Source organism: Cibotium barometz, chromosome 18 (assembly GCF_041138505.1).
Source record: "Cibotium barometz isolate CiBa-2024 chromosome 18, ASM4113850v1, whole genome shotgun sequence".
Lineage (NCBI taxonomy): Eukaryota > Viridiplantae > Streptophyta > Polypodiopsida > Cyatheales > Cibotiaceae > Cibotium > Cibotium barometz.
In genome coordinates this window covers 8,982,436-9,008,832 of record NC_141063.1, presented here as the reverse complement: position 1 = coordinate 9,008,832, position 26,397 = coordinate 8,982,436, and the positions used below count along the sequence as shown (strand labels likewise).

General features: G+C 44.1%; 1 protein-coding gene across 1 annotated transcript in view; it reads left to right on the top strand.

Annotated features, from left to right (window-relative positions):
* The window catches only part of LOC147628889 (clast3-like protein), a 56,717-nt gene that overhangs the window by 10,509 nt on the left and 19,811 nt on the right, over positions 1 to 26,397 (top strand). Inside the window, exon 3 of the mRNA XM_086812067.1 lies at positions 2,073 to 2,131. Within this exon, the coding sequence (XP_086668193.1) occupies positions 2,073 to 2,131 (59 nt within the window). The remainder of the gene's footprint in view (positions 1 to 2,072; positions 2,132 to 26,397) is intronic.

Sequence of the window (26,397 nt, the reverse complement as noted above, 5' to 3'; positions counted from 1 at the left end):
TCATAGTACGGATTAGCAGTGCTTCATGTGCAAGACAATGCACACCTGACCAAGACCATGTACGGGGCTTGTACACGTGACCTTGTACGCTAAGAGTGGAACCCTGGCTGACTCGTGGGGCTCACATGGGACTAGTTTTCCACTCTAGGTCTTGTACCTGCTAAACAGATATGTCCATGTGGCATCCAACTGCGGGATGCACGTGACATATCAACAACACTCTATGGTTTATAAACCACTCAAAATCATGCAAATAAACCCAAATTTCTCACAAATTTCACAACAAAAAATGCCATAATTTTTATGGTTATTTTGTGCCACTAACAATCCATTTGAACAAAGGGTTTGTAACCATAATCCAAAACCTCTTTCTCTACCATTCCGAAATACATTAAATGGTTACTTTCAAAAGCATACTCAAGCAAAAAAAATACGCTAGCACTCGTCGCCCAACCATAGGCTCCAAACTATGCGCAATGGTAAACCACCCCCGGGCTAGAGAGCAACACAACCCTGGCAAGCCCACACCTTCAAGGTATGCGTGTCCCATACCATGTACCTCTAGTCCTCACGACTCTCATTGGTACAGCTAACTGGTGGTTTAACCTCAAGGTAAGTCCCTTGGGAGGTCCCTTTCCCAAGGTAGAGTTCCACACACAAATTCTCATACAAATGAGCCACAATCCCAACCATATAGCCATATAGCCTGATAACTAGTTCACAAACATTGCTATAAGAGCTATGTTTGACCACTCTCTAATCACTAGCCTTGTTATGTCCAAACACGGGACATAACATGGATTAGAGAGCCTTGTTATGTCTATTCTTGTTCACAAACATTGAGTCTATCCTTCTTGCGCAAGGAGGTTACATCAAGGTGTAGGCCCTAACTCCCCATTTATGTAACCTCCTTCCCAAAGCCTCTGGTCAAGATCTTTTTGACACCTTCGTCAAACCAGCCATGATGTAGAGAGCTTCTTTTGGGGTTGAAATCTTCAAGAGAAGGATTGGAGGAGGATCAAGAGATTTCATGTGATGACATTCTCACGTAACCGTAAGCCTTAGGTGCGACAAAAGATCATACCATCTAAGTTTGGAGAAGCTCCACTAATCTTACATGCCCTCTTCTACATTATCGCTTATATACACCATCTACATACACTAGACAGAGTCTCCCGAGGTTGGCATTGAGTCCTCCACACCACCTTATCCATACTCCATAAGATCAAGGGGAAATTTTGCTAGCACTACTGATATAGCACATATGGCTGTTGGCGCACCTCTAGTTATGTAAACTCTCTCCATAGTTTCCCATCATGGGGATATATCTACTTGGTACTACGAAGACAACATTTACTGAAGCACAACTGCCATTTTGGTGGTCAGTGGAGGCAATAGATAATCCTAGCTCTTGTTAAAGGAAAACCCCATCTCTTAAATACAGAAAAATGCCATTTGGGACTCCTTAGTGGCTTGAGATGTGAGCTTGAACTTCTCTAGACTTTCCTTTAAAAACGTTAATGTAATTTGTATGCCTTTTTAATGTGGGCTTGCATTTGGATTGCTTATGACTCATGAGGGTAGTAAGGATGTTGCAAGGGTAGTCTATGCTATGCATGATAGAGTGGCTGTTGATGCACGGATTTTTGTATACTCAATACCCCTCCTTTTTAATATCCACATTCATCATGCCTATGTCAGGAAAGTCATGAGCTTTTTTAATTGTATCCTAGTTACAATAAAATAGTGTACTAGCTAGACATCCTCTTGTGATGTGAGATGATTGACATAGTTTGGATTCTTTGTGATGTCATGATTTAGGTGTGATTTTGAGTGCTTTACAAGGCAAAAGTTTTATCATTTTGGTTTAAAGTTAGGTTTGTATGAGGACTTTAGCAATAGATTATGTTTTCTAGTTCAAGGATTGTTTTGATGACTTGCACATGGTTAAGGAAGAATCTTCCATGGAGCTAAATTAAGGGCCTTAAAAAACGGTTGCATTTATTGGAACTATGAAAATTCGTTGTTCTAGCAAGGTGCTTCGATTGATGTTATTTGATATGTATTTGCAGTGTATGAAGGACTTGATAACAAGCTGAAAATTGTGCAACAACGAGCTCCAATTATAAAGGTTTGTTTTCTATATGCTCCTTAGTTGTAGCTAGGTGAAGAAATTGTTAGTAGCTTACACATCTTGTTAGAATACCTTGTTTATGGCAATGAGCGAAGACTTTTTAGGACACAAACTCGCAGTGCATACCTTGTTTGCCTAGTAGTACAAACCTATGACTTTGAATGGGGAGGTCATGGGTTAAAAATGTAACACGTGTACGTTTTTGATCCACCCTCGAGCCAAGGGTCACGAGCCATTTTCTTGCGAAGTTTCGTCACAGCATCAATACCTTTCTCCCTCTTTTTCTTTTCCTTCCTCGAAAGGTTCCACTCCACAGATACATCCCAGTCAACACTAGCGTCCCATACCAGTAGTGCTTGCCCACAAAAACCCTCGACAAGACTATTTGCGATCTGCCATGTCCACGACAGGAGTAGAAACTTTGGTCCAGGCACAAACCCACATCAAAAGTGCAGGGCACGACTCACTACACAATAATAACCCAAGGCATCACTTATATTGTCATGCGCACAAGGCAGTGCCATGTCTAATCCCTAATCATATCCCTCATTAGTCAACGATATTAGGTGCGTTTAGGGCATCTTCGTCAGCATGCATAGGTTGGTAGTAGTTCAACACACATATATCAGGTTGGCAGTGTCACAAAATTCCGTACAGCTTCTATTTTCTACCGTTTATGTGTGGAGCCTGACATGACATACATGTATGGCTGGTGTAGCCTGACATGGTGTGTTTGTGTGGCATATGGAGCCTGACATGACAGTACATGTATGGCTGGTGTAGCCTGACCTGATAGTACATGTGTGGCTTGTGGGGCCTGACATGGTGTACATGTCTGGCTCATGGAGTCTGACATGATGTAATTCTATGGGACTAGCTATCTTGGAGATCTTTTGTATTTATGTTATGGGAAGGTTCCGGAAGGATCATGAGCCCTGGACATTTTATCGGATACAACTGAGTAGATGGGTGTTTCTTCTCGTCTAGTTGCACTCATGTGTGTGCATGACTTTGATTTTATCTTTGGATGACTTGTATTGTTTGCCTGGACAATGCTTGAGATTTTTGCCTGCGTTGTCCATGGGGTTGGAGATGCCTGCGCACCTTGTGGACGTGTACGTGCACACTTGTTGGGGAATGATAGGTGATCTACATGTGTTTTGCAAGTGGTAAGTGTACCCAAAAAACCAATTTACAGCTTTATGGTTTCATATACTAATAATTATGGGAGCTCACACCCACTTATAAGTGGCCGGACAACTTATAAGGTATTCACACTGGGCAGGACTATTTTAATACATGTGGCAGCCATAAGGTGGGCACCGGGCTAGATTTGAACCAACTAACGGTAGGCGCCCCCTTTTGGACCAGAAAAGCACACGCGTAGGCTATTTTCAGCAAGAAGCGATATTATGGGGGAAAGACTCCAGCTCTGGGGTAGGTGCGTGCTTTTCCTGGTGCATGGGAGCGGGTCGACTACTTCTACAGGCTGTTTACCGCGACAAAAACCTAACAGGTCCACGGGGGAAAAACTCCAGTTCTGGGGTAGGTGCATGCTTTTCCTGGTGCACGGGAGCGGGTCGACTACTTCTACAGGCTGTTTACAGCCTTCTACCGCGACAAAAACCTAACAGGTCCATGGGAGGTGCTGGCTGACCCCTTTCGCATGTTCTCCACTGCTGGCCGGCTGATTTACAGCTTAAACAGAGGCTGGACAGATCATGAAAACAGAGAGGAAGAGCTCGTTGAGGGCATCTGGACAGTTTTTCTTCGGACCGGGGGCTTGCAGGCTTGTGTACTGCTGCTGGTTGCATCCTTTTGTGGCTACTGAGGGCTAATCGACTATTGTAAACAGCCCCTCATGGCTGGTCGACTTGTCTTGTGAGCCATACAGGAGGAAGGTGAAGATACAGGGTTGTTCTGGGCTGATGCGTGAGTGCTATGGGCTGTCCATAGTTGTCCTGCATGTTCTTGACGCTGGAAGCGGGAAGTCCCTTCTTGTGTTGAGAATTGTCAACAAAATTCTGCATATGTTTTTGTTTTGCTTTCATATTGTACTGGAAGAGACAGGTGCTAGCCAGTGGAGATTCCTTGGCACCCGTGAAGTTGTATTTGGAAGCAGACTCCTTTTTGGTAATCTAACCATAAAGGGGGGGGGGGGGTCAGCCCATCTTTTGGGCCCTAGTGTGGTGTACTTTGTAGATTTGTCATCTATTTTTGTTTGGCATGCTCATATGTATTTTTAGTTTTCATGATTGATAAGATTTTTCGTGTACAATTGCCCTTCCGTTTACATTGGTATTAGAGCCTAGCTTTCTACACAATTGTGCCTAATATGATGCTGGAGCTTGGATATGGTTGTAAGGAGTTATTATCCGTGAGAGAAGGTTGGGATTCTGAGGCAGCCCTCGTCTTATTGTCGCTCCTCGAAAGAGGATACTTTTGGTTTAAGCGGCAGCGAGTGTGTGGAAAGACTTCGTGGCTCTCCTGTTTGTGTAGGGGCACTGTTGCACCCTTGCAGTCTATTCGGTATCATACTTGGGGAACTGGTAGAGAGCGATTCCAGGGCACGAAAAATTCTTTTCTTTCTGAAAAGCTGGAAGATAAATTATGGCCAGCCAATCAGATCATTCTGTGGAGGACTGTATCACCTGTACTCGCTGCATGTGGGAAGAAGATAGAGACAAGGATCATGTTGGGGCTTTGGCGGATAAAGATCCACCGTTGTCTGTCAGGGCTGAGGATCAACAAGATATTGATGCCTTGATGAATGAGCTTGAAGAGCTCCGTGCTTGCAAAGAGATCCTGATGTACAGAGGGTCATTGAATCAAAGTCTCATGTCAAGGCTGATGTGGTCACTTTTGATGCAATTGCCCAACAGATGGGAATCGACAAACCTCGAGAGTTGGCTGTCGCTTATTTAAAAAACCGTGGCGATGTTGTTTCCAATGATGAGGGCAAGTGGGTCTTTACACGGCAGCCTCGCAGGCTATCCCGTGAAGGGAACTCCGTTGATGTTGTGAGAGGGCATGCAGCCCGCACCAGTGATGTGAGAGGGCATGCAACCCGCACCAGTGATGTAAGAGGGTATGAAGCCCGAGCAAGTGATGTAAGTGGGCATGTAGCCCGAGCAAGTGTTTTGAGGGGGCTTGCAGCCCATGCAACATATATGAGGGGGCATGCAGCCCGAGGAGATGATGTACATCGACATGCAGCTTGAGGGGATGATGAGGGGTTTTCAGCCCATTTGAGAGATGTAGAAGATCTTCATGCATTGTCGGTGGTGTCTCCACCTTCTAGGTATGTTCCTGCTCCTCAAGTTCCATCCAAAGTGGAAGGTGTTACACGGGAAATCAACCCTAGATCTGGGCACCGTCGCCATCGAAGACATGACGAGGAGGATGATGTATTAGAGCGTCGGGATGCTCGTCATAGCAAGAAGGCCAAAGAGTTCAAGTCAAGGGACAATGACATCAAATTCGAGAGCTATAATGGAAAGTTGGATACTACCGAGGCACTTACTTTCATAAGGCAATTTGAAATAGCCTTTTGCACTGAGGAATTTACCGAGAAATCTATGCTCAGGCATCCACTACTGGCTTTGACCCCAACGCATCCCCATCAACTTCAAATTGGATCGTAGGTGACAGCGAATCATACGTAAGGTATTCAAACTCGCGTTAAATCACCGTCTTAAAGAGATTGCAAGTGATTGGTGGATGGCAAAGGTTTTGGATAGGACAGTTGCCTGTACATGGAGTGCTTTCAAAGAGTAATTTTATGATCAGTTCCTTCCTCCTCACTTCGAGAAGGATGTACGAAAGGAATGGGATTGACTAACACAAGATGAAGGCGAATTGGTATCCTCTTATGTTTCAAGGTTTTGGTAGATTCTTTTGAAAGTCACACCTTTCATGATGATTAGTGAGGACGAGAAGAAAAGAAAGTTTGAGTCAAGGCTGCAGCGAATCCAAAAGAGCCTTGCAGTGTATCCCCACAACACCCTACAAGAGCTCATATTCTCGGCCACTATTTTTGAGGAGTTGCATGGTAAGGGAGCATCAAAAAGACAAGAGTTCAGCCTATACAAGGGAAAATTCAGAGCTGGAAATGAGCAGAAAAAGGTGGACAGCCACCTAAGTTTATGTCTAATGAGTCCAAGGATGCAAAAGGGGGCTCAGGAAAGAAGCTGGGGGGTAAAAAGGACGATTCTAAGCTGTCCAGACAGCATATTTTTGATTGCATGAGAGAGGGGAAGTGCTTCACATGTGGGAGCAAAGATCACATGAAAGCTCAATGTCCCCAAAATCTCAAAAAGAATAATGTGCAAGATGCTAAACCGAGTGTAAATGTTATACCCGATGTTCAGGGTAACACTGCACATGAACCAAAGAGTAGAATCTTATGCAAAGCTTGGGGCAAGTTAAAGGGCCAAACAACTTTATTCCTTTTTGATAATGTCTCAACAGATAACTTCATATCCATACAGATAGTTGCTGCTCTTGGGTTAAAGCCCAAGGAATTGGGCATGGACTTTCATGCAGATGCTGCCTTTGAGGGCAAGGAAGTTAAGGTCACTCCCATCATTGGGAAGCTTCGCATACATATATAGGGATCCTCATGGCACCACTTACGGGATGTGATGTGATACTTGGGATGCCTTGGCATTATCGTTTGGTTCCCAAGATTTTGCACAAAGAAAAGAAAGTTATGTTCACTCATAGAGGTAGGGAAGTTTGTATTGATGCGGGTACTACTGGGAGTACCATACCCGTTGTAAGCCATATATCTATTTCAAAGGCAATAAAGAAATCAACTTGTTCTACTTGGTCTTTATATGTGATAATGTTGAGCATGATGCTGTAACTCTTGTAGACCAAGATAAGATTGATTTCTTAAGTGAATATGTTGATTGTTTTGCTGATTCACTACTAGGACAATTACCCCTAGAGAGGCCAGAGGATCATGGTATTGACATAATCCCTCCTAACCAATCTCCTTATAGGGTGAGTGCTGCTCAACAAGAGGAAATCATGACTCAAGTAAATGATTTGCTTGAGAAGGGGTTGATAAGGCCAAGTTCTTCGCCTTATTGTTCTCTAGTTTTACTTGTGCAGAAAAAGGATGGGACATAGAGAATGTGTGTTGATTATAGGGCCCTCAACAAGATTACTATCAAGAACAGGTTTCCAATTCCTTGAATCAATGATATTCTTGATAAACTTGAGGGAGCTGCTTGTTTTAGTTGCATTGATCTTAAGAGTGGTTACCATCAGATTCGAGTGGTACCTCAAGATGTCCATAAAACAGCTTTTTGAACATCATTTGGACTATATAAGTATTTGGTTGTGCCATTTAGACTTACAAATGCTCCCGCCACTTTCAATAGAATGATGGACATAATTTTTAGACCTCACCACAAGTTCACAAGAACTATCTTTGATGATATTATCATTTTTTCAAAGAGTGAGGCTGAACATAAAGAGCATCTTGCCATTGTTTTTGAAGAGCTAAGGAAACATAAGCTTTTCATCAATGGGAAGAAGAGTGAATTCTTCTTGTTAGAAATTCACTATTTAGGGCATATTGTCTCCAAAGATAGAATACACATGGATCCCGCAAAGATTCAAGCCATCAAGGATTGGCCAGAACTGGAGAATGTGCATCAAGTTAGGAGCGTTATTGGTTTATGCTCTTATTATCGTCGATTTATTCGACACTTTACTTTCTTAGCTTTGCCGTTACATGATCTAACGAAGAAAGTAGCATTCCGTTGGTCGGATCCCAAAAAAAAAGCTTTTCAGAAGTTGAAGGATGCCATCATATCAGGGCTAGTTCTTATTATTCCAGATTTGCATAGACCTTTTGTGGTCGAGTGTGATGCATGTGGAGATTGTTTGGGGGTTGCTTTGAACCAAGAGGGACATGCAATGGCTTTTGAAAGCCACCGCCTGCAACATGCGGAATTGTGTGAAGGCTTTTAGCAGTTAGGGTTAGGGTTTGGTGCGAGATGTGATATGCTTTGAAGCACCACTATCAAAATACCAAGTACAGGCATGCTCTGTCATACTGAGTGCCTGTGAAGACCAAGAGGCATCATAGCTGCATGTATAGAAACAGTAATCCCTGTCCTCAACAAAAGAAGCAGTCTCTGGAGGAGCTTTAGAGGCATCATTTACAGACATCCCAGATTCCTTTGCCTTCTCTTTGGCAATCCTCTTTCTACACTCTGTGATGTAGTGACCTGGCTTCTTACAGTAATGGCATTTGCCCTTCTTCTTGGGCTGTCCATCACCTTTCTTGGTATCCTGAGATGAACCACCGTCACCTGAATTCTGATTTGAACTCTTTGGCTGAGATTTGCCTTTCCCTTTTTGACCTGTAGTAAATGGTTGTTCAGCACTTGTGTTCATATTCATATTCTTCCTGATTTGCTCTTCTTGTAGCAAGAGAGCAATAAGTTCCTGATACTTAAGGGGTTCAACAGCATTCCTCATGCTGAGGTTCAAAGAGGTATGAAAAGCCAAGTAAGATCTTGGCAAAGAGTTCAAGATGGTGGACACAAGCTGTGTCTCAGGAATAATCTCATCCACATTGATGAGTTGCTCTCTCAAATCTTGCAACTTGTTTAAGTGGCTAGACATATCATCTCCTTCATGCATTTTTTGATTTTCCAGCTCTCTTTTCAAAAACGAGATCCGAGCCTCATTACGAGTAGCATACATCTGCTCCAAAGTCACCCATGCATTCCGTGAAGAGCCAGTTGAACGAATATGAGGTATAATAGACCTCTGTACTGACAATGCAATGAGTGACAAGGCTTGTGCATCTCTGGCATCCCATGTCTTCTGAGCATTTGTTCTTTGAACAGGCAATGGCTGACCTGGTGCCTGTACCTGTTGTCCTCGTCCACGAGCACCCCCTTGGGGAGGAGTCTCTGGAGCCAATGGACCTGGACGTGGTTCATGTGTATCTGCCAGAAAATTTTCACTGAGAAGGGAACCATGGGAAAGCATTGCTATGGATTTCATTATGGATTTACTGAAATCGGCACATGGAAATGATGCTATATGGACTTTTATAGATCGTTTTAGCAAACAGGCACACTTTATTCTTGTGAGGAAAACCAATCAAGTCAGAGCACATGGCAAAGTTGTTCTTAGCTCAGATTTTCAAACATCATGGCATGCCCAAGTCTATTGTGGGGATAGAGATCCTCAGACTACCAGTTTATTTTGTCGGGCATTGTTTGATAATATGGATACAAAGCTGAGTTTTTCATCAGCCTATCATCCTCAAACGGATGGTCAGAGTGAAATTGCAAATTCAGCTGTACTTGACTTACCTAAGTGTTATGTATCGGAGCAGAAGTCAGATTGGGAAAAGTATTTGCCATTGGTTGAGTTTGCATACAATAACACGGTACATTCTTCAACAAATAAGGTACATTCTTCAACAAATAAGGCTCTGTTTGAGATAGTCTATGGCAAGGTGGTGCTTCCACCTATCTTACGAACAAAAGATGAAATCTTTGCAACAGATGATTATAGAACACTCAATCTAACTGATATTAAACAATGGAAACAACATCAGCAACACAAATACTGAAAATACTGAAAATACAAATGGCACCAACACTGGGGCCGGAAAGGGCGGGCTCCCCCCTCAATACTTTTTGTATTTCTTGGAGTATTTATATTTGTACAAGTGTCACGGGCTTGACAGGCCAGATTTCTCCACAAGGGAGTGAAAACAACCAAATAAAATTGGTTCTCAAGTCGATGAAGAGGTGTTGGTCGAAGTAGCCTCAAATCACAGGCTCATTTCCACCTTCACTGGGTGCACACTTGCCTTTCACTGGTGAGGAGACAAGTACAGCAGCCGTGAAGAAGGAAAGAGTAACCACCAACCCACACATGGGTATTTACCAAAAGAGTTCCATGCAAGGCTTTTTTTAAAGGTTATAAAATCTTAAATCAACTTATTACTTTGGGCCCACCTCCTCATAAGGAAATGTCCAGCCCCTATTTTAAATGGATGTGAATACAATACCTTATAAATATTAAGGTTTACTCTAGTTTATGGATTTTACCTTTTAAAAAGGCCAAAATGAAAAATACTTACCACCTGTTCACACGCCACACCACCAAGTCAGCAAACAGCACTCCATGGTACACTGGGAGCGTCCCCGTCGAGTGTACTGGCACGGCATACAGGCAGACACACGCAAACAAGTCATGCAAAAACAAATTTATGCATGCAGGCATAAATGCATGTGCACATATAATAGACGAAATCTCCCTTTCATGAAACTTGTACAAGAGGTTCCCGTCGGCACAAAACTGGTGCAACAGAAATATAAAGATATCTCCTTGTTTTCCTATGGAGTGATAGTCCCATAGGGAAGACGCCATCCTGGCCATACACGGGTAGCACGAGCAGGCTCCCGTCCATATAGCACGGAGCAAGTCACACACGGATGGCACGACTTTTTTACAGGTTTGGGACAGCCTTCTCTTTGCCCTTGGAACCACCTTGATCTTGCTTGATTTTGACCACCAATTGCTCCGTAGCAAGAGCAGATGCTATAAGTTGCAGTAGAGTGTGTTTCGGGTGCAATTCAATGCCCGAATGATAGGCTGGTTGCAACCTGGAACGAGACTTTCTTTTCTTTTCATCCTTGGAGAGTTGGATGAAAGGAGTAACCTTGAGCAAAACTTTCCAAAATTTGCTCACATATTGCTGCACACTCTCATTATTCTTTTGATCAAGTCTATCCCACTTTAATGTGAGTGTATGCTCTGCATTTGGTGGCAAGAATTGGGCATAAAATTTGTCCTTAAACTCTTTCCAAGTGCAAATGGGGTCATTGGTGGTCTTTTCAGTGATCCACCAATGGGCAGTTGTCCCCTTCAAAAACATGCTTGCTTGACGGATCTTGGACTTCTCAGTGAAGTCCTCTTCGCTAAATGTAATATCAAACTGGGCCACAAAAGCAAGCACCTTAGAAGCATCAAACTGCCCATGATAGGCATCAAACTTCACTGACTTGTTCCCAGCCTTGAACTCCTTGAGCTTTTTAGCATGAGGCTCAAGTTCTTGCCTCTTTCTCTTGCCCTTGTCCAACGGGGCAGCTCTCTCTGCATGAGCTTCATGGGTAATCTTAGGTGTTCCACTAGCCAAAGTGACATGGGTCTTTGGTTCTTGTGGCCCCATTGCATGTGACCTCGCTGAAAGATGCCTTGTCTCGCCACGAGACAACTCAATAGGCAAGGTCTTTTGGCTTGCATGCCGACCACTGTCCCCATGATGTACATACTTGGAATCCAAATGGCCTTCGGCATGCATGAATCTGTTTTCTCCTGTGCCATGAGGAGTGGATGCATGGCGAGAGGTGACTGATACTTCTTCTTTATGCAAATATGATCTCAACCTTTGAGAGGTTGGGTCTCCATGCTGCAAATGGGGTGGTTTCTTGAACATAAGCTGTCCATCCTCTCCCTCTTTAAGGTCACCCTTTCAGATAAGATAAGTGAGTGCCAACTCCCTTGGCTTCTTGCCCACTTCTCGAGCCATAGACTCAAAAGTCATGTCCACCATAGCATCAGCTTTCTTGGTTTCTATGACACTTTGTACATGGGGGTCTTCATGCAAGAATTTCAGCTCTTGTTCTTTTGCCTGCAAGAGCCTCTTCATGTGCTCCAACTCAGCCCTCAATGCATTGGGCTCTTCCTTATGTATGGGTTCTTTACCATGGGATGGCTGTCCCATGTATGCATTGTCATAGACTCTCTCACGAGGCTTTATGCCTTCCATGCAATGCATTGGAATCTGGTGAAGCACTTGATTGGCCCCTCGAATTCGGCACTTCCAATGGGTTGCCTTGGCTGTCCATTGAATTAAGTGTTCATACTTGCTTCCGATCTTAAAATTCCGTGTCTCCTCTTGAGAAAGAGAGACTACCGGGCTCTGATACCAATGTGACCACTCCCTACAGGAGGCCTACAGATCGGAAGACAATATATACATATTTAGAACACTCATTTTAACTGATATTAAACAATGGAAACAACATCAGCAACACAAATACTGGAAATACTGAAAATACAAATGACACCAGCACAAGGGCCGGCCTCCCCCTCAATACTTTTTGTATTTCTTGGAGTATTTATATTTGTACAGTGTCATGGGCTTGACAGGCTAGATTTCTCCACAAGGGAGTGAAAACAACCAAATAAAACTGGTTCAAGTCAATGAAGAGATGTTGGTCGGAGTAGCCTCAAATCACAGGCTCATTCCCACCTTCATTGGGTGCACACTTGCCTTTCACTGGTCTTCCGGGACCGTGCACAAACGGGCACGCCCGTACTAACACAGGCAACAGTGATACACCGCGGAGGGAACGTATCCCGGTTCTCCCAAATAAACTTTGTACATGGTTTTTCCTCATACCCTCATGACCTTCATTGGCTCTTCCATAGGTGAGGGCGCGGTCAGGGCAATCATGGGCGAAACCACTACCCATTGGCCTTCTAAGGTGTATGCAAGTGGAGAAGAAACTTACCTACACAAAGCTTGAAATAACAACATTTAACTTTTAATTGTTATCTGAATTTGAAATAAAAATATAGAAACAAATACCTGGCATAGGATTTAATTCAAATCTCAGCAAAGAAGACCATTTCCCTTTTTGTTGTACTCCAAATGGATACAATCAACTATTGTAAATAGAGCAATCAACCGGTACAAATATGGCAGCAAGTACATACAGTTTGTAGGTGCACGTGGGTAGCTAGCACATCAGATACACGTGGGCAGTCAGCTCTGTTTGCAGGTACAAGTGGATAGTCAGCTCTGTTTGTAGGTACAGCAGCTCCTTAGGCGGGTATAGCCAGGTACAACAGGTCCTTAGGCAGGTACAGCAGGTCCTTAGGCAGGTACAGCTAGGTACAACAAGGCTGCAATGAGGCGGGTATAGCAGGCGTGAAGAAGGCGGGTACAACAGCCGTGGAGGAGGAAAGAGTAACCACCAACCCACACGTGGGTATTTACCAGAAGAGTTCCATGCAAGGCTTTTTTTAAAGGTTATAAAACGTTAAACCAACTTATTACTTTGGCCTCCCCCCCTCATAAGCAAATGTCCAGTCCCTATTTTAAATGGGTGTGAACACAATACCTTATAAATATTAAGGTTTACTCTAGTTTATGGATTTTACCTTTTAAAAAGGCCAAAATGAAAAATACTTACCACATGTTCACATGCCACACCACCAAGTCAGCAAACAGCACTCCACGGTACACTGGGGGCATCCCCGTCCAGTATGCTTGCACGACATAAGAGGCAGACACATGCAAACAAGTCATGCAAAAACAAATTTATGCATGCAGGCAGAAATGCATGTGCACATATAATAGACGAAATCTCCCTTTCATGAAACTTGTACAAGAGGTTCCTATTGGGCACAAAACTGGCGCGACAGAAATATAAAGATATGTCCTCATCTTCCTATGGAGTGACAATCCCATAGATAAGACGTTATCCTGGCCATACATGGGTGGCACCAACAGGCTCCCATCCATACAGCACGGAGCAAGTCACACACGGGTGGCACGTAACTGGTTCCCGTCCATGTGACGCAGCACCGCTCACACACGGGTGGCACGAATCTGGCTCCCGTCCATGTGACACCAAAAAACTGGCCCTTTCACATGGGACACTAGCCTCGCCCCATGTGAACATGGCACAAATCTGGCCACTCTATGGAGTGATAGTCCCATAGATCTGACTCTAGAAATGGAGCTGGACCAAATGGTGACAGTAGAAAAAGGCAGCTGACAAACACAAGCAAGGGGTGGTTTTCAAGGAAGGTGATCGGGTATGACGTAAGTTTGAGAAAGCACGTCTTCGGAAGCGGCCATGTAAAGAAGGCTGGTTTTCTAAGCTTTCAAACAGGTATTACGGGCCATTCCAAATTTTGCAAAAAATAAATGAAGTGGCATAAAGATTGGTATTACCTGATCACTGGAAAATACACGATGCCTTTCATGTCAGTTTGTTGAGGCCTTAGGTGGGATCACTTCCTATGGAACCAATTTTGGAAGATCCACCAGAAGTGGATGGACTTGAGGAGGTATTGCAACCTGAGCAGATAGTTTTTCATAAAGAGCGCAAGCATGCAGGTGGAAGGGCAATTGTACATGAAAATCTTATCAATCATGAAAACTGAAAATACATATTAGCATGCCAGACAAAAAGAGATGACAAATCTGCACAGTACACCACACTAGGGGCCAGAAGATGGGTTGAGACTTTGTCACAAAATTCCTTACAGCTTCTATTTTTCTACTGTTCATGTGTGGCATGTGGAGCCTGACATGACATACATGTATGGTTGGTGTAGCCTGACATGGTGTGTTTGTTTGGCATATGGAGCGTGACATGACAGTACATGTATGGTTGATGTAGCCTGACATGATAGTACATGTGTGGCTTGTGGGACCTGACATGGTGTACATGTATGGCTCATGGTGTACATGTATGGACTAGCTATCTTGGAGATTTTTTGTATTTATGTTCTGGGAAGGTTCCGGAAGGATCATGAGCCCTAGACATTTTATCGGATACAACTGAGCAGATGGGTGTTTCTTCCAGTTGCTAGATGGCAACAATAGAATATCAGTAATTTAGGTGCTAACTCAGTCAGCATTTTATGCTACATGTTTTGCATTAAGGTTCCTATAGAGTGCTTAAGGGCTATGATTAAAGCATGAAGGCTTCCGCTATGTCACATTGGTATGAGCATCAAGTGCAGCCACATTACCAAGCACTGGAGGTCCCGCAGCTTCACATATGAATATGTGAAGTTCCCATATCCAGACTAGTAGTCATGTCTTGACTAGTAGCCACACCCACCCTACCTTCATCGTGTGACTAACCTCCACCCGAGGGGCGTTATACTTGCATCACAAGGGCATTTGTCCTCAAAGGAGTACCTCAGTGGCTTCCCGGGAACATGTCACATGCACTCTGCACTCAGTGCATGGTGACAAGATGGCTCATCATCAGAAGTGCAGCATTTGTACAGTTTTAGAACCCAATAGGATGATATTTGTCGTACGCCGTGACCCCATTGTACATCCTCAGTCCAGGATAAGTCAGGCACGAGCTACGTAGGTCATTCCTCAGCCTTAGTGGGTCAGTCAGTCAGTCAAGTCCCTTAACCCACTTGGAGAGAATCATTCATGCATGTAGAGTCAGTAGAAGCCTTAGGGTTTGCATCAGAAAGCACTCTGCATCTTGCATAATATGCATACATATGCCTGTGCATCATTTAGAACATCCCCAAAGCCTTAGGGAATTTACTGGGATTTATCTGGTATTTTTCCATATTTATTAGTATTTATTTATCATTATTTGCATTATTGGGCATTTATAAATATTAACTTTATTAAATGACCAACCTCCTGTTAGTATAAATAGGCTTGCTTAGAGCCTCTTTTGCTCATTCAGTCTTCATTGTGCTAAGAGCTCTCCTCTCTCTTGCTTTCAGCCCAAGACTAATCCAGCCCTAGTGCCCATAAGCTCTCTTCTCCAGCCCTTGAGAACCATAGCTTCAGTCCAGCCCTAGGCGCCTGCTATCAGCCTCTAATCAGCCTGTTTTCAGCACAAAAGCAGCCCTGATTCAGTCCCTTACAGTCCCCCAGATTCAGCCCACAGTCCATCATAGTTAACGCCAGCAAATCAGCCTTCATACCTGCGTTTTGGTGCAGCCTTACAGCAGTCTACCTGCGTTTTGCTCCAGCCGTACAGCAGCAGCACTACAGTCATCAGTTGCTCATGCGTTTTCAGCATCATGTCTACAGGAGAGAGTACTCATCAGCCGGAAGACGTCTCCCCCGAAGGAGACCTTGTTCTTCCGCCTACAGCAGACACCATAGCTCTTCTTAGAGCTCAGAACCAGCTACTCATGGAGCGTCTCCAACTCTTGGAGGCAGGAGCAGCACGTCCTTCTACACCTCCAGCAGCACCCGACTACATCTCCCTCTTCTTTCAGATGGAACAACAAAGGAGAGAGGACGAGGCCCGAAGGCGAAGAGAAAAAGAAGAAAGACGGGACTATGAGGAAGCCCAACGCAGGATCGACGAAGACCAGCGTCAGACTGAACTCGCCGCTCGGGAACACCAACGTGAGCTTGATCGAGAACGTATGTTACTCGAACACCAACGGGAAAAGGAGGCCATACACTTGAGGTATCAGCAGCTCTCCTCAGTCTCCCCAGTCATAGGTGTCACCAGCCAGCATCCCACAGCAGCTTCAACCACCATCATTCGCAGTCAACCGAATTTCAGCAAGTATGATGGTAAGTGTGATCATTCTTCAGTTAATCAATTTGTTCATCAGTTTAATGCACATTTTCCATTAGCTAGGATCACAGACCCACAAGACAAAGTCCACTTAGCGGCTCCCCATCTCACTGGTGAGGCAGTCACTTGGTGGCAGCATTGGTCTAGTATTCATACTGACCAGGCCACAGGTGTCACAGCCTTTGACTGGGACATCTTTGTCCATGACCTGAAGACCAGATTTCTCCCGCCCCAGTACATGACCGGTCTGAAAGACGAGTTCTATGGACTCAGACAGAACGGTTCCCCAGTGCTTCAGTTTTCCGGTAAGGTTATTACTTTAGCACAGCAGTTAGGGTTATCTGAGCAGGCCAAGATGGAGCAATACATTCGTGGATTGGACTCCAACATTCGGTTCACAGTTCGTAACTTTGAACCAAGTACATATGACCGGGCTCTGACTCTCGCTCAGAATGAAGAAATGAAGCTCAACGGGGGCAAGCCCAAGCAGACATCTCAGTCCAGTACCAAACCCCAGCAGCAGCAATCAGCTGCACAGAGAGGGAAAGGTAACGCATCTTCTAAAGATGCTAAGAAGGACAGCAGTAATAGCTCCAGTTCAGGGGGTAAAAAGGATAAAGAACCTAAGAAAACCCCTGATGAAAAGGCTAAAGCAGGCATTACTGGAGGTTATCTTCCTCCAGAGGAGCAAAAGAAGTACCAGTCAGAAAATAGATGTTTTTTCTGTCATATTATAGGGCATGGTAAGAAGGATTGCCACAAATGGCAAGCGGCACAAGCTGCCAAAGCTCCTTCTGCCACAGTTGCCACAGCTTCCCCAGCTCCTCCAGCCCCGCCTACTACCTCAAATGCAATTCAACTTTTACCTTCTATGCATCCTATACCATCCGTGGTATTTGATGCTAAGCAGGAGGGTGAGAGCGATGCTGCTCAGAAGAGCCTTATCCGAGCTTATGGCTCTGCCCAGGGCCGACAGTTTGTAGTCCTTTTCGATATGGGTAGTTCTGAAGACGCCATCTCTCCCCAGTTGGCTAATAAATTGAACTGCACTTTAGTCCCATATCATCTGGATGTGGACGGGTTTACACCTGGTCTTCGCACCCACATTTCCCAGAAGGCACAGCAGTTTGCCTTTGAAGTTCAGAAGGCCTCATTTCAACGAGATTTCATCGTCTCCCCTCTGTTAGGGTGTGACATGATCTTAGGAATTCAGTGGTTCCGTCAGTATGAGCCTATTCCCAATTGGGGGCAGGACACTTTTACTATTTGTAAAGGTTTTCCTGAGCCTGTCATGATTCGGGGGGATAGAAGCATTCTTGGCATCCCATTGATTTCGCATCTCCAGGCCCGACGAGCTATCCGCAAGGGAGCAGAAGGAGCACTCCTTTATGTTCGTGCTCAAGCAGACCCTCCCTCATTAGTAGCATCCATTACATCTTCAGTCCCTCAGTTAGCAGACCTCCTATCCAGACACCAGGACATTATGCTTAGGGACGATCTCCCACCCAGTCTCCCACCCTCTCGCCTTGAGGACCATCACATTGATTTGGTCCCTGGATCAGACCCTCCTAGCAGGTTTCCCTATCGTCTTTCCAAGACTTTAGAGGGCGAGTTGGAAAAGCCGTTATCTGAGCTTCTCCGAGCCGGATTCATTCGGCCTTCTTCCTCCCCATTTGCTGCACCTATCCTATTTGTCCAAAAGAAGGACAAGTCTGCACGCCTTTGTGTAGACTACAGGGCATTAAACAAACTCACTATCAAGAACAAGTTTCCTATGCCCAGGATAGAGTACATTTTGGAGCGTTTAGACGGTGCTAAATTTTTCACTAAGATCGACCTCAAGAGTGGTTACCATCAGGTCCGCATTTTTGAAGCTGACATTCCAAAAACAGCTTTCAGGACAGAGCGTGGTCACTACGAGTTCGTAGTCATGCCTTTTGGGCTTACAAATGCACCCGCAACGTTCAATAAGATGATGTCTAGGATTTTCGCAGTCCACATTGGAAAGTGTGTCTTCATATTCCTTGATGACATACTAGTCTTCTCAGCCACTGCGGAGCAGCATGAGAAAGATGTGGAGAAAGTCTTGCAACTTTTGCGAGATAATCAGCTCTACATAAATGCCAAAAAGTCTATCTTTGGTGTTAAGGAAGTTCAGTATTTGGGCTACATCATCGGTTCCGATGGGATTAAACTGGACCCCTCAAAGGTTCAAGAGATCTTAGATTGGGATATTCCTAAGACCGCCCAAGAAATCCGTTCATTCGTAGGTCTTTGTCAGGCCTATAGCACACATGTCCATCAGTTTTCCAACCTTGCAGCACCTCTTACCGACTTGCTCAAGGGGGTGAAGACTCGCAAGCAGAAAGTCTCAGTTACAGGTAAGGCACTTGATGCATTCCGTGCACTCCAGAAAGCTGCCTCAGAAGCACCTGTATTAAAGTTAGCATCATGGGACGAACCTTTCGAGGTCATCACCGATGCCAGCAATGTAGCCATAGGTGCAGTCCTCCAGCAGGACAATAGACCCGTGGCTTATTACAGTAGAAAGTTGGATGTCGCTGAAAAGAATTATTCGGTATATGACAAAGAGCTTTTGGGTGTGATCACAGCGCTCAAACATTGGAAGCCTTTTCTTTATGGACAGGCTTTCACAGTGAAAACAGACCACCAAGCACTTAAGTGGCTTCAGACTATGCCAAGTGCCCAGTGGAGTGATCGACAGGCCAGGTGGAGTCAAATCTTCCAACAGTTTGGAGGTATGATTGAATACATCCCTGGTAAGCATAACCCAGTAGCAGATGCTCTCAGTCGAAAGTCCAGCGTCCAGGCAGTCCAAGAAGCTACCATTCTCGAAATCACGGGGAAGGACTTGGATAGTATGAAAGACCAATATGTCGACTCCCCTGAGTTTGGTACTCAGTATAGTTTGGCCCTCACTTCTGAGCCTGGCCACTATTCAGTATAGAACGGTTGGTTGTTCTACAAGAACCGTCTCTGTGTTACTCGGGAAAAGCGTTCCGCTCTTCTCCATGATGCCCATGACTCCTTAGTTGGAGGACATAGGGGTATCAACAATACCCTCGAGAAATTAGAACGGTCCTTTTATTGGCCAAAGATGAGGCGTGATGTCTATGCACATGTACAAGCCTGTAAGATTTGTCAAAAAGTCAAGGTTCCCCATACAAAGAAGGCAGGTTTACTTCAACCTTTGCCCATCCCCGACGGACCTTTCATCGACATATCTATGGACTTTGTAGGGCCTCTACCAGCATCCTCTGGATCCCGTAACACTCAGTGTTTTACCATTGTGGATCGCTTTAGTAAGTTCTGCATGCTCATCCCATGCAAGCATACGGCCACAGCCGAGGACGTAGCCCGTCTCTTTCTCAAGCATTGGTATCCAATTTGTGGTTTGCCTAGCACCATAACATCAGATAGAGATTCCAAGTTTACCTCGCATTTCTGGAGGGCATTATTTGAAAACTTTGGAACTAAGTTGCAGTTGTCTAGTGCATTCCATCCCCAGGCAGATGGCCAGACAGAAATTTATAACCAGTTGGCCTTTGATGTCCTCAAGTCATATTGTCATGACCAGCAGTCCAAATGGGAGCACTATCTTCCGTTGGTCCAAGCTATCTTAAACGACACGCATTCATCCAGTGTCGGACGGACTCCATATGAAGCAGCCTTTTGTCGCCGTTTTTCTTCTCTTTTGACGAGAATGGTGTCTCCATCTTTAGAGGCTAATAAAACCACGGAAGCATTTTCCGAGATTATTGAGTCAGTCAAAGACCGCTTGACCAAAGCTCAGGAAGCATATAGCAGACAGGCAAATAAATCTAGACGAGATGTCCACTTCAAGGAAGGGGATTGGGTCTATTTGCGTATCATGAAGCAGAGATTGAAACAAGTGGGCAAACGTTGTCCCAAGCTTTCTTTCCGTAGTTTTGGCCCTTTTCCAATAGTTAAGAAGATAAGTGATGTCTCAATGAAGTTAAAGTTGCCTGCCAGTTGGACAATGCATGATGTTCTCCATGTTTCTTGGCTAAAACCATATGTTGGTCCAGAAGTGTTTGATGTTTCAGATGAACAGCAGCCAGACGTGGTAGACGAGGCAGAAGTTATTGAGCCTGAACAGATCCTTCTCCATCGATGGAAGCATGGTTCCGGTCGACGGATTCGGCAGTTCTATACGAAGTTCCGCGATCGAGGCACCCACGAAGCCGTATGGCTCGACGAGGAGTTCTTCCACGAGTATCCCCAGTTATTGGCGGACTACTTGGAAGCCATGAACCTGCCGCCAAGCTAATCTGGAGGGAATGTCACATGCACTCTGCACTCAGTGCATGGTGACAAGATGGCTCATCATCAGAAGTGCAGCATTTGTACAGTTTTAGAACCCAATAGGATGATATTTGTCGTACGCCGTGACCCCATTGTACATCCTCAGTCCAGGATAAGTCAGGCACGAGCTACGTAGGTCATTCCTCAGCCTTAGTGGGTCAGTCAGTCAGTCAAGTCCCTTAACCCACTTGGAGAGAATCATTCATGCATGTAGAGTCAGTAGAAGCCTTAGGGTTTGCATCAGAAAGCACTCTGCATCTTGCATAATATGCATACATATGCCTGTGCATCATTTAGAACATCCCCAAAGCCTTAGGGAATTTACTGGGATTTATCTGGTATTTTTCCATATTTATTAGTATTTATTTATCATTATTTGCATTATTGGGCATTTATAAATATTAACTTTATTAAATGACCAACCTCCAGTTAGTATAAATAGGCTTGCTTAGAGCCTCTTTTGCTCATTCAGTCTTCATTGTGCTAAGAGCTCTCCTCTCTCTTTCTTTCAGCCCAAGACTAATCCAGCCCTAGTGCCCATAAGCTCTCTTCTCCAGCCCTTGAGAACCATAGCTTCAGTCCAGCCCTAGGCGCCTGCTATCAGCCTCTAATCAGCCTGTTTTCAGCACAAAAGCAGCCCTGATTCAGTCCCTTACAGTCCCCCAGATTCAGCCCACAGTCCATCATAGTTAACGCCAGCAAATCAGCCTTCATACCTGCGTTTTGGTGCAGCCTTACAGCAGTCTACCTGCGTTTTGCTCCAGCCGTACAGCAGCAGCACTACAGTCATCAGTTGGTCATGCATTTCAGTCCACAACCCTCTCTAGACACCTGCGTTTCTGTCCACAGCAGAATCCAGCCCTGAAGCAACAGTCTACAGCAGTTTCCAGCCTTGAAACAGTTGTTTGCATCAGTGTCCAGCCTTCTCTGCATCATCAGCACATTCAGCAGTCATCTGGTGAAGGTAACTCAGCATTCATATGTGTTTTCAGCATTCTAACAGTGTGTAGAACAGTCCACCTTCTTCTTCTTTGAGCCTCAGGTGTGCAGCCCTTCCTCATGCCCTTGGGAGGAGTGCATGCTCGAGATCAAGTCATCGAGGTGTTTCTACAGCAGTGTACAGATCAGCCATACTCCGATCCTCCGAGATCTTGCGTTTGGCTTATCTACAGTCCAAAGTCATTCTCTCTAAAGTAATAAAGCAAATACTATCTCGTTATCGGGATAGGGGGCCCTTCAGTGGGTAATTCGGGACCCCATCTGGTGTACAGTGTTCATATCTCTCTCTCTCAACTCTTTAAAGTTTGAAGTAAATGAAATGGATTGCTAAACTCACGAAACTCAGGATACAGAAGACGGTGTGAGCATATTGTGTGACAGGATGAACCAATACAAAGACTTCCGCTGCATATCACAGAACAACAGCAGCAGCCTCATGATCAACCTCAGTCATCAATCATAAGTCAATGCTTTGTTCAGGGACAAGGGGATGCATGAAAGGGAACAACATTGGAACAAATGCACAGTCATGGAGTGAAATTAGAGTCTAAACAAGAGGTTCAGTTAAGTTGTCAGGGAAGAGGTATGACAAAGTTGGAATCCTAGAGCAATCAATGGAGGATGACAGTCATCCAAAGTCAAAGACAGAAAAAGTTGGATTCTTGTCATCAAGCTTAGCAGAAGGGGATGTGACATGCACAAGGCAGTGCCATGTCTAATCCCTAGAAGTAGAATATTAGTCGGCAACATTGTGTGAGAGTCGGTAGCATTTATGAGTAATTTAGGTGCAAGAGTTAGCATTTTATGCTACATATTTTATGTTAGAGGACACATCAGTTGGCCGCCGATAGCAGTCAAAAATGGCCGACCAACATATCAACATCATATATAAGGGAGAGCATGTTAGCTCATAATTCATCTCTCTCCTTTTTGAACTAATGAAAAATAAAAAATGAAAAATAAAGATGATACACCATGATGTAACTTTTGGTCTCATAGGTCATTATGGCCTTTTGAAGACGTTAATATAACATTTCATTTCATTTCATTTCTCTCTCTCTCTCTCATACTCCAGCGTGCCCGACGCCCTCGACCCCCCCATGTCGGCCACGATCACCTCATCAGCTCCAGATCCAGGACATGCTTCACCGCCATTGAGCTGCCTTTCCACGTGACATAGCTGAGGGAGACCACTTGGCCATACTCATCAGCCCCATGCTTGATATTTTGGAGAGTGGTATACCATCTACTCGGAGCTGATGTTGCTCTCATGTTTATATGTTCTTAGTATTCCATGATGAGTTTCCATGGAGAGTGTTGTATCACCCCAGTGAGATAGCTATGTTTATGTTTTCTTTCTGTTTTATTTTCCATTCCATGATGAGATATGCCATGGACATTATTGTATCACTTTGGTCTCATAGACCCATTGGGTCTTTAGTAGACGCTTAATATATCTTTCTTTCTCTCTTCTCTCATGTGTTTTGCATTAAGGTTCCTACAGAGTGCTTAAGGGTTGTGATTGAGGCGTGAAGGCTTCCGATATGTCACATATATAGTGATAACTGTTGCTATAAATAGCTAACCTCCTATAGTTAGCTAGTAGCCTAGTTTTATTAATTCTGAACCTTAGCCCTTTGTATTTGGATTCTACCTGCTATCTCCTAATGTGAGGATCCCCTAATCTTGCTGAATTAGGCATGCTAATCTGAGGATTAGCTCAAGGTACATAACTTATAGACTCTACCATTTGGCATGCAAAAATCACATGCAAAAACCTTTGCTCCCACTTCTCGTATGACCACCATTAGATGTATTATTGCCATGGTAGCACATCATGTGTATCAGTTGGACGGTGATTTGCATGAGAAGGTCTATGTATCTCACCCTTGTGGCTTTGTTTAGAGAAGGGTTGGGAAGGTGAGGCTTGTTGCAAAGGGTTATGCTCATCAGAAAGGCATTGATTATGATTAGACCTTTGCTCCCACTTCTTGTATGACCACCATTAGGGGTATTATTGCCATGGTAGCACATCATTGTTGGAATGTGCATGAGTTGGACATCAAAACCTCCATCTTGAACAATGATTTGCAAGAGGAGGTCTATGTATCTCACCTCGTGGTTTTGTTCAGAGAAGGGTTGGGAAGCCATAGTTTGGAGGTTAAAGAAAGCTTTGTATGACCTTAAGCAGGCACCCATAGCATGATACAAGAAGATACATGCATACTTGGTTACACATGGGTTTTGTAAGAGTCCAATAGAGAGTACCCTCTGTGTCGGCAAGACTAAAGAGGATTTGCTAGTCATTGTTCTAGACGTTGATGACATGCTACTCACATAGGTCCCAATGTTGAGAATATTTCAGCCTTTAAGGTGGAATTACAAGCTTTTTTTTTTGAGATGTCAGATCTTGGTCCATTGCACTACTATTTGGGCATTTTGTTTTTACAACGTTGGGAAGAGCAAACAGAATCTGCCTCTATAGCATCTAAATCACTAAAAACACTTGGCCCAAGAGCTATCGTCTGACTCTTAGCTGATTCAGTTGGACATCTGAACCCTCTTAGTTTGAATCAGCTTACCCACCAAAATGTCCTCCTAGGTCAGATTTGACTTTCAGCAACCCTGATCTTCAATCTTAACACCTCAGCTAACCTCCTTTGATCATATGTTGCTAACCTTATCTGATTTTTGACTGATTGCTGTTGACCCTTGATTGATTCCGGGTGACTTTATTAGACTTTCATGTCCTCTATAGATTCTCCTCCAAAGCCAACAATCCTCAAATCTCTTGCTTGAGAATCCTACTGAACATGTCAATACCTTTCTTTTGATTGTCAGGTGACTCCTGCTTGTTCCAGTTCTACTCAGTTGACTCAAACCTTTCCACTCTTGTGTCCTCTGACACTTACTAACCCCCAAACACCCTAGACTCCACAATAATTCATAATCCCTTATCTCACCTTAGCTGACCTCTAGCTGGCTTTGTTAGATATCCTTCAGCCCACAAAACTGTCTGATTGAGACCTTTGACGGTCAGATTCGACTCTAATTGACTCTCTCTCAACTCAGAAAGTCTAATTTTACCCTACTACACCCTTAGCTGTGTGATCCTAACACTTAGCTGTCATCAACTAATGACTGCTGACCCTATTGGACTCAGCCCTGACTGGACACTAACATAGACTTCCCTCACAATTGATCTTCTCAACAATCTCAATCAAAGGAACACAACCAAAACACCATAGCACAAAAACTCAACCATTCACTCACAACATGTTTAGACTCAAACAATTTGTTTTCTGCGTATATGCAAAATTAAAAAATAGGCTCAACAATCTTGAGACCCTGGGCTCAAACAAGAGAAAAAAAACATAAAAACTGAGAGAACCTCCATAGCTTCAAACCTCCTTATTCAATTTTGTAGCCACCGCTGCAAGTGGTCTTCTTCAAACACAGTGCAGCTGAGCAAAGTTTTGGGTAGCACCAAGTTTCAACAGAGGTCCAGTCAGAGATCCTGGGCTTGCCTCTGCAACCTTCAATTGATCCTCTCTACTTTGGTCCTGGCTTCACCTACTCACATTGCTTACCCTCCTCAATAGGTGTATCCTTGTTCTTCTCTTTTCTTCCTCCCTTTTGGCATTCTGCGTGCCCCTCTACAAAAAACCTTTCATTGCAAAAACAAAAAGACACTACTCTTCCTTTCTAAAACAAAATTGCTACCTGTCGCTTGCTTTCCTTTTTCATCATCTAGATCTCTCCCTGCGTACCTTCATGCATAGCTACCCTCTTTAGCAGGTACATGGCATTTCTATTTATCCATTTATCTTGGTTATATTGCTTTCATACTATGTCAACTACACACTTCGTTTTAGACTAGTATACGTACATCCCATCTCTCTACAACCTGCCTTTTCCTCATCTAAGCTTGTCTACGTCATGACTTCATAGGGCTCAAAAAACCTCTCACAATGTGATGATGGGATTGTCATGATGCAATCAAAGTATATACATAGACTGCTTAAAACATTTAATCTTGAGGATTATAAGCCTGTGGCAACACCAGTTGAGACAGGTGTCAGGCTTAGCATTTAGGATTCTGGAAAGACTTTTGATCAGACATTCTATCAGTAGGATATTAGATGCTTGATCTATCTATGTAATACGAGGCCATACATTAAGTATGGGATGTCCCAATTGAGTAGATTTATGAACAGCCTAGTAACCAGCATTGGCAGGTTGTCAAGCGGGTGTTCCGCTATTTGCAAGGCACTCATCACCTTGGGTTGTTCTATCCCGCGAGGGTGAGTTACAGTTGCATGCCTTTAGTGATTTTGACTGGGCTGGATGTTCTAACACCAGAGTGTCCACCAATGGCTTTTTTCTTTCGTTTTGGTGATTCATGTATTTCATGGCTCAGCAAGAAGCATCCAAGAGTGGCCACTTCCAGTTGTTAAGCTGAGTACAAGGTAGCTTTTATAGCAACAATTGAGTATGGCTCAGATGCCTTTTGACCGATTTGAGTGTTGGATAGCCATCCTCCTCTTGCAT